At 37.9% G+C, this 12,563-nt stretch overlaps 1 protein-coding gene across 5 annotated transcripts in view; it reads right to left on the minus strand.

Annotated features, from left to right (window-relative positions):
• eys (EGF-like photoreceptor maintenance factor) overlaps positions 1-12,563 on the minus strand; it is a 224,227-nt gene that overhangs the window by 77,974 nt on the left and 133,690 nt on the right. For all 5 annotated transcript variants that reach the window (XM_078787403.1, XM_078787404.1, XM_078787405.1 and 2 more), the window contains 3 exons: positions 10,507-10,657; positions 10,048-10,160; positions 8,651-8,817 (listed from right to left, as the gene is read on the minus strand). In XM_078787403.1, coding sequence (XP_078643529.1) covers positions 8,651-8,817; positions 10,048-10,160; positions 10,507-10,657 — 431 coding nt within the window. The remainder of the gene's footprint in view (positions 1-8,650; positions 8,818-10,047; positions 10,161-10,506; positions 10,658-12,563) is intronic.

Raw genomic sequence — 12,563 nt, forward strand, 5'->3', positions numbered from 1 at the left:
CCAGTCCCGTCTCCACCCATAGAGACAAAGAAACTGTGTGACTGACTTATTGTGTGATTAATGTATTATTTTTGTCCCAGACCCGAGAAATCTGTATGAGAAATCTTTTCACAATTTAATCTCGCTGATATGTGCACACGATTAAAGTGACATTTTAATATATTCAACGGCCATAGACTTGTGCAAGGGAAAAAATATACGTATATTATTGTATATATTATATATTAATGTTTATATATATACTAGAGGCTGCACAGAGGTCGAGTGGTTAGCACGCAGACCTCACAGCATGCATGGGTTTTCTCCGGGTACTCCGGTTTCCTCCCACATTCCAAAAACATGCTAGGTTAATTGGCGACTCCAAATTGTCCATAGGTATGAATGTGAGTGTGAATGGTTGTTTGTCTACACGTGCCCTGTGATTGGCTGGCGACACTCACATTCATACCTATGGACAATTTAGAGTGGTCAATGAACCTAGCATGTTTTTGGAATGTGGGAGGAAACCGGAGTACCTGGAGTACGCACGCATGCACAGGGAGAACATACAAACTCCAGAGAGATGAGGAGGGAATTGAACCTTGGTCTCCCAGATGTGTGGTCTTGTATATGTTCATGTTTATGAAAATATTTTATTTTAAGAAAATTCTACTTTTTGACAACAAGTGATGAAATGTGAGGCAGCACGTCAGTCTATCTAGGAAGTGGCTAATGTTGGCAGTCCACGTATAGAGCATTCATATTTTGTGACACAAAAAAAGCCACAAAAAGAAAAATTAATTATTTGCTGGGTTCTCAAATGATAGTACAGACTTTTTTGCAGACTTGTTTTGTCTCCCATATGAGATTTTATTCTCTTATTAGCAAGAATAATGATGTCATACCTACATGAAAGATATTACACAGGCTGGAAAAGAGAAACTGGTGGGTGCCGTGATCCAACTCTGTGTGCACTAAGACAAGAGACCACACACATGGTGGCCTCATCTTAGGTTTCTTTCCTGTATTTCATCAGGAAATGTGCAAATTCTGCATTTTGTCCTGAAGGAAATGTTGAAAATGCATTTGTAATACAGTTTAACGGACACATTCATATTTATTTAATGTTATTATTAGTTTTTATATGTTTCATCATGATAGCACATCTCTGGCTGATATCCATTTGTGTATACATTTGAAATCAACCAAACATAATCCCATATGGCGTGACAATTTGCAGGTACCAATGTGCACATTTTTTTTTATATAGAGTTCCACTGAACTGATTTAATGATGGAAAATTGGTCTCCATGCACCGCAACATCTTGTGCAGAGGATTTTTTTGTGATTGCTTGTGCATCTAAAAGTAAGCCGACACAATCTGCCGCACTTGGCAACCGCCAAAGATATTTCAGGTTCTTTTGCATCCAAAAATAAGCCACCCCTTAAGTTAATTTAAAAAACTGCAACCCAGTTGTAAATTGAAGCTTTTATGTGATTTTGTGTGCAGCTTTGAGCAGGCTTCATCTTGAATGGGCCCAAGAACATCCAGAATGGCTAAAGTGAAGCAGGGTATGCTGACAAAGATTAGTCAGATCGCCTGAGAAATGTCAGAAATATATGATATATTTCTGTCTGCTGACTAATTGTTTATGTTGACTCCAAGTCAACGTCTACGGTAACACAGAAATAACTTTTAAAAGACAGTCATTTGCAACAAATAGCCAGGACTTATGATCCCTGTTGTCATGGATCAAACTGTATTTCTGTAAACAGCTTAGTGTCTCATTGACTGATCAAGTAGCTTACTACTTAAATCTGTAAGCACAGTCATCACACACTTATCTTTCACTACAGAGTAGAGTCAACACTCCAAAGTTACACACAATCCATTCCGTGATGCTGTTTGACTTCTAAGTTGTTAATTTTTTCATAATTTCAAAATTTGTTTCATAAAAATTGTTAACTGTTCAACTTCAAAAATTAAAGTAAATAAAGCAAATCTAATCATGCTTTGTCATTGCCTGTCACACACAGAACACTATCCTTAAGAGAGGAGAAATATGATCTCAGGGAAGAACTAAATTTGAAGCACTTCTATGCTAGGACTATATTAAAAAGCCATAGCATTTCAGTATGTGGAATCAAACTATGGAATGGATTGAGTAAGGAAATCAAACAATGCACAACGATGAGGCAATTCAAGAAACAATACAAGCAGTTGATGTTTGCTAAATACAAGGATGAAGAGTCTTGAAAACAACAAAAAAACAAAAAAAAACCTTCAACTGTATTATAGAAAGCAGGAAGTGAACAAATGTAACAGTTACTGATTGTAAAAGTACCAGATGGAGGGGTAGGATTTAATAAGCTTTGCTTCTTCCTACTCCTTTTGGACATGTGGAACTGGGAACTGATTATGGGATGCATTCAATTGGAATCTGATGCATGTTCAAATGAAATAAAACCATTACCATTACCATTACTTATGGTACTGTATCAACAAAAATAATAACACGAGGTAAGTGAAAGGTACACACAACTACTACTGGTATGGGGAATAATAAACAATAATGACAACTGACGTAAACGATGAAGGGCTGTCAAATTATTACACATTTCAATCAAATTAATCAGTGTTCAAATTAATTAACCATGATTAATTACCATTTGAAACTTTGTCTGAAAATGCCAAATTTTTATGTACTTTATTAAAAGAACAATAACTGACAGGACAGGATTGTATGTATGTACATATATTATATATACAGTGAAGAAAATAAGTATTTGAACACCCTGCTATTTTGCTATTTCTCCCACTTAGAAATCATGGAGGGGTCTGAAATTTTCATCGTAGGTGCATGTCCACTGTGAGAGAGATAAACTAAAAAGAAAAATCCAGAAATCACAATGCATGATTTTTTAACAATTTATTTGTGTGATACAGCTGCTAATAAGTATTTGAACACCTGAGAAAATGAATGTTAATATTTGGTACAGTAGCCTTTGTTTGCTATTACAGAGGTCAAACGTTTCCTGTAGTTTTTCACCAGGTTTGCACACACTGCAGGAGGGATCTTGGCCCACTCCTCCACACAGATCTTCTCTAGATCAGTCAGGTTTCTGGGCTGTCGCTGAGAAACACGGAGTTTGAGCTCCCTCCAAAGATTTTCGATTGGGTTCAGGTCTGGAGACTGGCTGGGCCATGCTAGAACCTTGATATGCTTCTTACGGAGCCACTCCTTGGTTTTCCTGGCTGTGTGCTTCGGGTCGTTGTCGTGTTGGAAGACCCAGCCACGACCCATCTTCAATGCTCTGACAGAGGGAAGGAGGTTGTTCCCCAAAATCTCACAATACACGGCCCCAGTCATCCTCTCTTTAATGCAGTGCACTCGTCCTGTCCCATGTGCAGAAAAACACCCCCAAAGCATGATGCTACCACCCCCATGCTTCACAGTAGGGATGGTGTTCTTCGGATTGTACTCTTCATTCTTCTTCCTCCAAACACGCTTATTGGAATTATGACCAAAAAGTTCTATTTTGGTCTCATCTGACCATAAAACTTTCTCCCATGACTCCACTGTATCATCCAAATGGTCATATGCAAACTTAAGACGGGCCTTGACATGTGCTGGTTTAAGCAGGGGAACCTTTCGTGCCATGCATGATTTCACATCATGACGTCTTAGTGTATTACCTACAGTAACCTTGGAAACGGTGGTCCCAGCTCTTTTCAGGTCATTGACCAAGTCCTGTCGTGTAGTTCTGGGCTGATTCCTCACCTTTCTTAGAATCATTGAGACCCCACGAGGTGATATCTTGCATGGGGCTCCACTCCGATTGAGATTGACCGTCATGTTTAGCTTCTTCCATTTTCTAATGATAGCTCCAACAGTGGACCTTTTTTCACCAAGCTGCTTGGTAATTGCTCCGTAGCCCTTTCCAGCCTTGTGGAGGTGTACAATTTTGTCTCTGGTGTCTTTGGACAGCTCTTTGGTCTTCGCCATGTTACAAGTTAAAGTCTTACTGATTGTATGGGGTGGACAGGTGTCTTTATGCAGCTAACGACCTCAAACAGGTGCATCTGATTCAGGATGATACATGGAGTGCAGGTGGACTTCTAATGGGCAGACTAACAGGTCTTTCAGGGTCAGAATTCTAGATGATACACAGGTGTTCAAATACTTATTTGCAGCTGTATCACACAAATAAATTGTTAAAAAATCATGCATTGTGATTTCTGGATTTTTCTTTTTAGTTTATCTCTCTCACAGTGGACATGCACCTACGATGAAAATTTCAGACCCCTCCATGATTTCTAAGTGGGAGAAATAGCAAAATAGCAGGGTGTTCAAATACTTATTTTCTTCACTGTATATGTATATATATTTGTATGCCTTAACAGCTCCAAATGAATTGAAATTTTGAATCAAGCCACAAGATATGTAAGCACACATGTCTGAAACCCTAGTATAAAATTAGTCTTTTGAATAGTAGCAGAACATTTGAACCACAAAATCAAGCGTGTCATTACAAGCAATGTGGTGTAAACAAAGAATAACAGGAGTGTACCGATGACTATAGGGGTGTTATTTCATGTCTACACGGCTCTAATGATAGTAAAGATTGTATTTGGAAAGTCATAAATGTAATTCCGAAATATTACATTCATTAATATTACTGAAATCTACTTAGTGGAAATCCAGTCATTGTATCACTTACTGGCACATACACGCATAATTAAAATGTCCATGAATGCACCTCTCAGTGCTTTGGTTTAGTGAGTGTTGTTCTCAGGACGGACAAACGAGTGACATGTTTATGAGGTGGAGATACACATATGGTGTTGGAATTGCACTGCTGTTATAAAGTTATAAAAGAGCATCAGCCTCTGTGTGACTCTTTTGGGACACGACATTGTGCCTCTGTCTGCCATGTGCATGTGTTCATTTCCCAGTATTTTTTTTTAAAACATAATTAATTAAATAAATTAGTTACCCTCATTAAGATATATTTTTTCTTATTTCAGCAACTATGCACAAAAAGGTACTACAAGGAATGCTGGGAAGCCGGCATCAGGTCTAGCTACACGACAATATATGATAATGGTAATGGTTTTATTTCATTTGAACATGCATCAGATTCCAATTGAGTGCATCCCATAATCAGTTCCCAGTTCCACATGTCCAAAAGGAGTAGGAAGAAGCAAAGCTTATTAAATCCTACCCCTCCATCTGGTACTTTTACAATCAGTAACTGTTACATTTGTTCACTTCCTGCTTTCCATAATACAGTTTAAAGTTTTTTGTTTTGTTTTTTTTATAATATGAGCATCCAATGCCATAATGGGTACCATAGTAAGTATCAATATAGTGATATATATAGCACATCATGACTGGTTCAAGACTCTTCATCCTTGTATTTAGCAAACATCAACTGCTTGTATTGTTTCTTGAATTGGCTCATCGTTGTGCATTGTTTGATTCCCTTACTCAATCCATTCCATAGTTTGATTCCACATACTGAAATGCTATGACTTTTTAACGTAGTCCTAGCATAGAAGTGTTTCAAATTTAGTTCTTCCCTGAGATCATATTTCTCCTCTCTTGTAGAGAAGTATTGGATGATATTTTTAGGTAATTGGTTGTTTTTAGCCTTATGCATTATTTTAGCTGTTTGAAGATGAACTATATCAGCAAGTTGAAGTATTTGTCATTTTAGAAATAAGGAGTTAGTATGTTCTCTGTAGGCGCCATTATGAATTATCCTTACTGGCCTTTTTTGCAGTACATTTAGCCAGTGAAGATTGCTTTTATAGTTATTACCCCATATTTCCACACAATAAGTAAGATATGGTAGAACCAGAGAGCAATATAGAGTGTGGAGTGATTTCTGATATACTTATAAACTTATACTTATGTTAGCATCTGCGCTACTGAGCAGTCAGACCGTTTCCTATGTCGCGGGTTGCATGGTTACAATCATCGTTCTTTGTTGCCAGCCCTGCTGTCCTTTGGTGGTAGCACCTCAATAAACAGAAAAGCTGAAGAAAAACATTCACACTTTCCGCCATCTTTCAGATGCTCACTAAACAGCAGTCTCACAAATTCAGACTTTTGAGGCATATTGTTACCTGACATGAGGTTGAAGTCAAAATGATGTCACTTTTAGGGCACTGAAGTTTGTAGGTTTCACTGGATTTGTAATAAATGTATGGAAAAATTAAAAAAACATGTTTATTTAACCCTGACAATACAAATACATATACAAGAGATGTAAATTGGGTGTCTGGTTGTGGAGCAGTGGAAGATTTGCAGCCCACGTTATGCTTTAAGGCTGTTAAATAAGGATGTTTAAACAGCTTAACAAACACACAAGACCCATTTGGGGATCAAACTACATATCTATGCATAAATACATTTTACATCACTGTGCCCTGTCTCAAAGGCATATGTGTAGGCACATTTGAAATTCAACATATATATAAGTGTAATTAAGTAGACAAACATGCATACATGAGTGTCCCTTTTATGCATTCAGGATGCAAGTCAGCATTTCACTTGGAACATAAACAAGTCAATGTCATTAGTTACATATACTAAGATGGCAGCTCAGTAAACAACTAAGAGTCGAGGTGACTTGATTATTTCTTCTCTGGTGTCTCGTTGTATCACTTAATACAACGAGATGCGGGGACAAGGTTGCCAGCGACACACACGTGCAAAGGCTTTGTCAGCATGTAAACAGCCTGTGGTCTTCTTCTGTGGTCCATGGCGACAAGGGGCGGCGAAGCACAGCAATGGATGAGTGCTCATATGAGATTGGACCATGTTAAACCCGAGAGACCGCATTGGAAGGCTTTTGAGGAGGGACACGCTTCCTCCAAAGTCAGCAGAAATTAATCTAAAGACCCACTGCTGGTCTTTAAAAAGGGGCTTTATGGAGTTGGAGAATTTTGTTGGATAAGCAAGAACTTTGCTTTATGACCATGTGAGAAAACGGTGGAGATATTAAAAAAAAAAAATCACATATGCATTTTTAAACTGAACATTGCGGTAAAGACTAATCATTATTATCAGATTAAAGCTACAGTATGGGATTCTCGTAAATGGTGTTCTGATGGTCATTTATTATACACCTAATTCACAATTATTTCTTTCCCCGAGCACAAAATGCCGATAACTGTTGGTAAAATTACACAAAAGCTACCCCACGTCTGGATGAAACTTAATAAAATGTTGGCACATATGCACAGCAAGGACCCATTTCATTTGAATATATCATATATTACATAAATGAGTACATCTCTCATATTTCAAAAAACATTTCTACTACAGCCTCGGTTCCCAAAGTCGGGTACGCTAAATACCGTAGAGGGTACAAAATTTAAAATAGCGTAACTATATTCGCGCCTAACACTGAGATTTACATGATGTGCTTGAATGCTTCAACTGAATGAACTGCACCTGAACAGGGCTGCAGAAAAAAGAAGACAGAGCACAAAGTTGTTCATTGCTCTATGTGCATTATATGCAAATATATAATACAATAAAGTATAACAAATACTTAAGATTGATGATTATTATTATCTTGTACTTGGAGTATTTCATTATATTGTGTGGTCTTTTAGTGTGGTGCTTTGGCAAACTAGTGCATTTTCTGAGCTGTACGAGCCCGTAATTTGTTTGTTGATTGGATGCACTGACTATGTTAGAAAGCCCACAAGTGGGCATGTTTATGTTCCTCATGCTTCACTAATAATGTGCCTTATAATGTGTCTATGTTGCATTCATGACCATACCAGAGTTACGTGCCATGTGACGCAAATTGAAACTGATGTGTAAGACTTTCTCCGACACTGTACAGGCAGTGTCAATGTATATTTTCCATTCGTCTTTTCACCGCGTCCTTGCTCACATGTGGTGATGCTGCGGGCAAATGCACATAGGTGAAGAATAATAATAGCTCTGTGCTATTAAAGACAAGTCAGTGTGAATATGCATATTTATTTGGTGCATAACCCCATGCTATTTGTACTCATATGTCCATTTAGCACAGCAGTAAGCTGTGTATTGAGTTCTGTATTTCTGTACTTAATGTGATTTGTTTTTATAATAATATAAAACTATTATATTTATATTAGTTGCATTGCTTCCTACAGTCAAGCGTGGCGGTGGTTGCGTCATAGGAGTGCTGCCGGCACTGTGGAAGCTGCACTTCGTTTACTGTATATGTCACGATGTGGAGTTACCACTTATGAACCGGTACAACAAGCCTGTACCTAATTTTGTGGCATAGCATGGCTCCTCTAAGTACAAGTGTTGTACAAAATAAGTATTTGTGGTGAGGACAGGGGTGAGAGTTTGCACTGAATGATGGAGGCGTGCTGCAAGGTCGCTTTCTCATTCAGGAACGGTTCAAGCTGATTATATGGATCTTTCATTTCATTAATCATGTCCTGAATAATTCACATCACTCAAAATTCCTAATGCAGCCGATTCTATTCTCCCTCGTTGTGAAACCTATTAGCCAAAGAGGCTCAGCATATATTAACCAACATTACTAGCTGGCTGCCTCTTGGAGATACCACTGTGGAGGTCACTCTTTCCAAGGTTTTGACTGAGTGGCAAACAACATCAACTCAGCGTAAAAAGAGAAAATAAAAACCCACCTTTTTCACAAAAAGTTCCTGTAAAATGGAGTGGGCAGTGACAGGAAGTTGTTGATGTACCAGCTTGCAGTTTATGACACGTTCCACCATTGAGGCAAAAACCATCGCCACAAGCTTCAGGTATGGGAGGTTTTGGTGCTTGTGTGGCAGATGACGTTCTGTTGACACTGTAGGACAAATGACATGTACGGCGTCCCCTGTGAGTTGTACTTAAATACTCTGGAAAACATGCTAAGATACATCTAATAATCCTCAAAGTTTTGTATTCATAAGTCATTGACAAATGGTCAATGACTTATGGGCAATTTGTGAGGTGCCCCTAAAGAGATGTTTTGCTTGATGACAGCCTTGTCTTTCAACCAATGTTGCTCAAATTTGACATACATGTGCATGTCAGTCCCTTAAAAGGCTGTACCAAATTTCTTGGTGATACGACAAATCACCCTCAAGTTAGAGTGAGTGTTTTATAGAGTGCAATAAGCTTTTTGAGAAATTTCAAGTTAAACGGACTTATGGGGCGAAATGTTTAATAACAAGGACAAATAACAGCAATACTAAGAGGTCTGTGTTGTCCAAAAAATAACAGCAGAGACAACATTGTACATGTGCATGTTTTGCAAAGTTTTCACAGCATTTAGCTCCCCTGAAGTGTCTTAAGGTTTTCACAAAACTGTACTTGAATGAAGAAGTCAAACATGAAATTAAAAAAAAGAAATTAACGCAAATAATAAACACTGTAAAAATGTAATTCATTAGAATCGATCAAGCAAAGCAACATGATCATTCTTTAAAAAAAAACGTGGCACCTCAGTTTTCGTACACCCTCATTTTTGTAGGATTCAGCTTTTGGCAAACATGATTGCAAAATCATATGTCCATAAATGTCTGTTTGGTGTCTCAGTCTTGTTGTGTGTTATTAATACACTGCATGAGTCCAACTGAGTTCGTACCCTGCCTTTATTAAGAAACACGCCCACAACTTCCGCCTGGAAGTCCCCAGTTCTGTCATCACTTGTCAACACCACAAGACAAGTCTTTTATATGTATAACATTATATAATATATAAAATATATAAATAAAATTCCTTCCTAAAGTTCCTGCCACTTATTCTCCAGAGCGACTTATAAATGAAAAAAAAACAAAAAAAAACCCCAAAAAAACGTTAGCTTACAAAGACAACTGAGAACGACAGAACACAAATGCCCCCCAAAAGAAAATCATATTCTGCAGACTACAAGTAGTGCAGCTGAAGTATATGTATATATATGTATATATATATTTTGTAAAAACCAAGGCGCCCCTCTACATACAAATCAAAACAAAAATGTATTTAGTTTTTTGTTGCATTTAATTATTAGAACTGATGATGCGTGAAAATGTAAACTATTTGTCTTTACCTGCACAGTCTTGTGTTGCAGTTGGCAAGGGCATCAGATGTGTAGAAACTCCTGACGTTATTAAATTCAGTGATTTCAATGCAGCCGGTAAAGTTGTGGAATGGTTTCATTTCCTAAGAGGAAAAAAAAATGTCGATTTTCCTGCAGTTGTTTTTTTTTACCATTATGCTCTCTATGTAAGTACTTGCAAAAATAAGCTACGGCATGTTAGATGAATTCATTGTGAAGTGGTAAGATACAGTATAAAAACATTTGGTCTGTCTTTATTCCTATCAGCACTGTATTGGTCCAAATTCTCAAGTGCAGTACATGATAATTCTTCCATGAACTGCCTTGAATTCAACCATACAGTCTGCTGTTTGCAATCATCTTAAGATTGACTTCAATGATCTATGATGTCTTTGTCGGTGCTTTCAAGGACCCTTTCTGGGAGAGAAATATGTCCTCATCATGTCATACCTGACTGGCAGAGAAGCGTTGTGGCAAACCACCTACAAAGATGCGGTTTGTTCTTCGTATTATGTGTCCCAGCCGGTAATTACTTGCTGCACTTTTGATTCTCTCATGACCGGAATGGGTGATCTCAGCCTCACATGGGGTCAGGTGTTGTCTATGAGGAGGTAAGACACATTAGGTCAAAAGAGGACGAGTCATATATCACTGCTAATCGATGACAACTTTGGCAAATGACGATTTGAGCTGTTTTTACATAATATAAACATTGGTTAGTGTTATTACTCTGTTCCAGAAGGGGTGACTCTACCCAAAAGCCATCAGTAATAATGGAAATCCAATGACCTTAAATTCCACACAATTGAGCACAGTTGAATATAAGCTGCACCCACCAAATTTAAAGAGAAAGAAAATATTCGACAAAAGGCTGCACCCATGTTGTAAAATGGGATATTTATATATTTATACAGAAAGGCATACAATAAACCTTGCAATCCTACCTACACACAGTTCCCAGTCTCATTCCTTATAGAGTATAATGAGTGAAACGTGACACACATTTTCCCGAAGTAGCTACTGTAATTCCACATTTGATCAAACTTATTTAAGATTTGTCAGATCAAAACAAATTTGCTGCAAATGACTTCAAAGCATGTGATTTTGACTTGCACTACTTTCTGTTTCGGCACTCTAAGCATCAAGAGAACTGTAGTTTTTTCGCCATAAATTAGCCATATTATTGTTTAAACCGCAGGGTTCAAAGCATGTGAAAAAAGTAGCATCTTATAGAAATGTTAATGGTTTCATTTCATTTGAACATGCATCAGCTTACAATGGAATACATCACATAAATCAATTCACAGTTCCACATGTCCAAAAGGAGTAGGAAGAAGCAAAGCTTATTAAATCCTACCCCTCCATCTGGTACTTTCACAATCTGTTATGGTTACATTTGTTCACTTCCTGTATTTCAGGTATCTTTTTTTTTTTTACACATGCAGAAGTGTAAGGTAATGTAACCACATAGTGACATAATGTTTTTTACAACCATGACAATAATGATCATAGATCAAAATGGTGATATATAATAACAAAAACTCTTCTTCCTTGTATTTTGCAAACATCAACTGTTTGTATTGTTTCTTGGAATCGCTCATCCTTGTACTCTGGAAACTACGGCAATGTGTTCCAGAAAGCCAAAAATGTTGACTGAAAACATGTTTTTATAGTTTTACAATACATAAATACACATGATTAATAATGATGTACGAAAGAGATAAATTCACTTTTTAAGGTTACCTTTATTGAAGACGTGATTGTTGAAAAGACACAATGCGGACACCACTTTTTTGTTTTGCTACGAGATATTTCTTGAATTGAGTAGTGTTTCTCAGCTCAAGTCTCTGCTCTTCTTTTGATCAAGGCTGCAAAATAAGCAAAAATGGAGCCAAAGAAAGCTGTAACTGCCAGCCTTTGATAAAGAAGGTGAGAAACTATTGAATTAAAAAAATAACACAAAGGCGGTGTCCTTGTTGGTCCAGCTGCTACATAATGTCTTAGGCAACGTTCAAGTCTTCAAAGGAGGTAAAAGCATCCCAAAATGTTCATGTTCATGTTTCCATAAAAAGAATAAGAACACACCGTTACGATGTTGTAAATCTTTATGCACTCTTCTCACTATTTGAGAAGCACCCAGCAGCTATCCATTGTTCTCAAAAAGCAAATGTCCACTTGAAACAACAGGGGAGGGCAGATAATTACCTAAGTGCAGATTCAGCACTAACCATCAGCAGCTTGAGGGTACTCAGACCGCAGATGTCTCCTTTTCACCCCGTCTCCTGATACCCCTTGTTCCCAAAGTGGAAGTAAGGAGGTCCACAAAGCAATCTAAACTGATTTGTTAAGCCTTCACTTTGCAAGCTGTTGCATATGCCGAGCAAAGACTCGGGGCACCAACTCCAAGCTGCATAAGTCCTTCCTCAAGAGCTTGCTTGGAATGGCGGTTAATTTAGAAGCAGTCTGCCAGAGCGGCCTGGCTGGCAGCCAGAGGGCAGTGTGCACAC

This window comes from Doryrhamphus excisus, linkage group LG20, assembly GCF_037039965.1.
Source record: "Doryrhamphus excisus strain RoL-2023G ecotype Guam linkage group LG20, RoL_Dexc_Guam_v1.1, whole genome shotgun sequence".
NCBI classification, from domain to species: Eukaryota; Metazoa; Chordata; class Actinopteri; order Syngnathiformes; family Syngnathidae; genus Doryrhamphus; species Doryrhamphus excisus.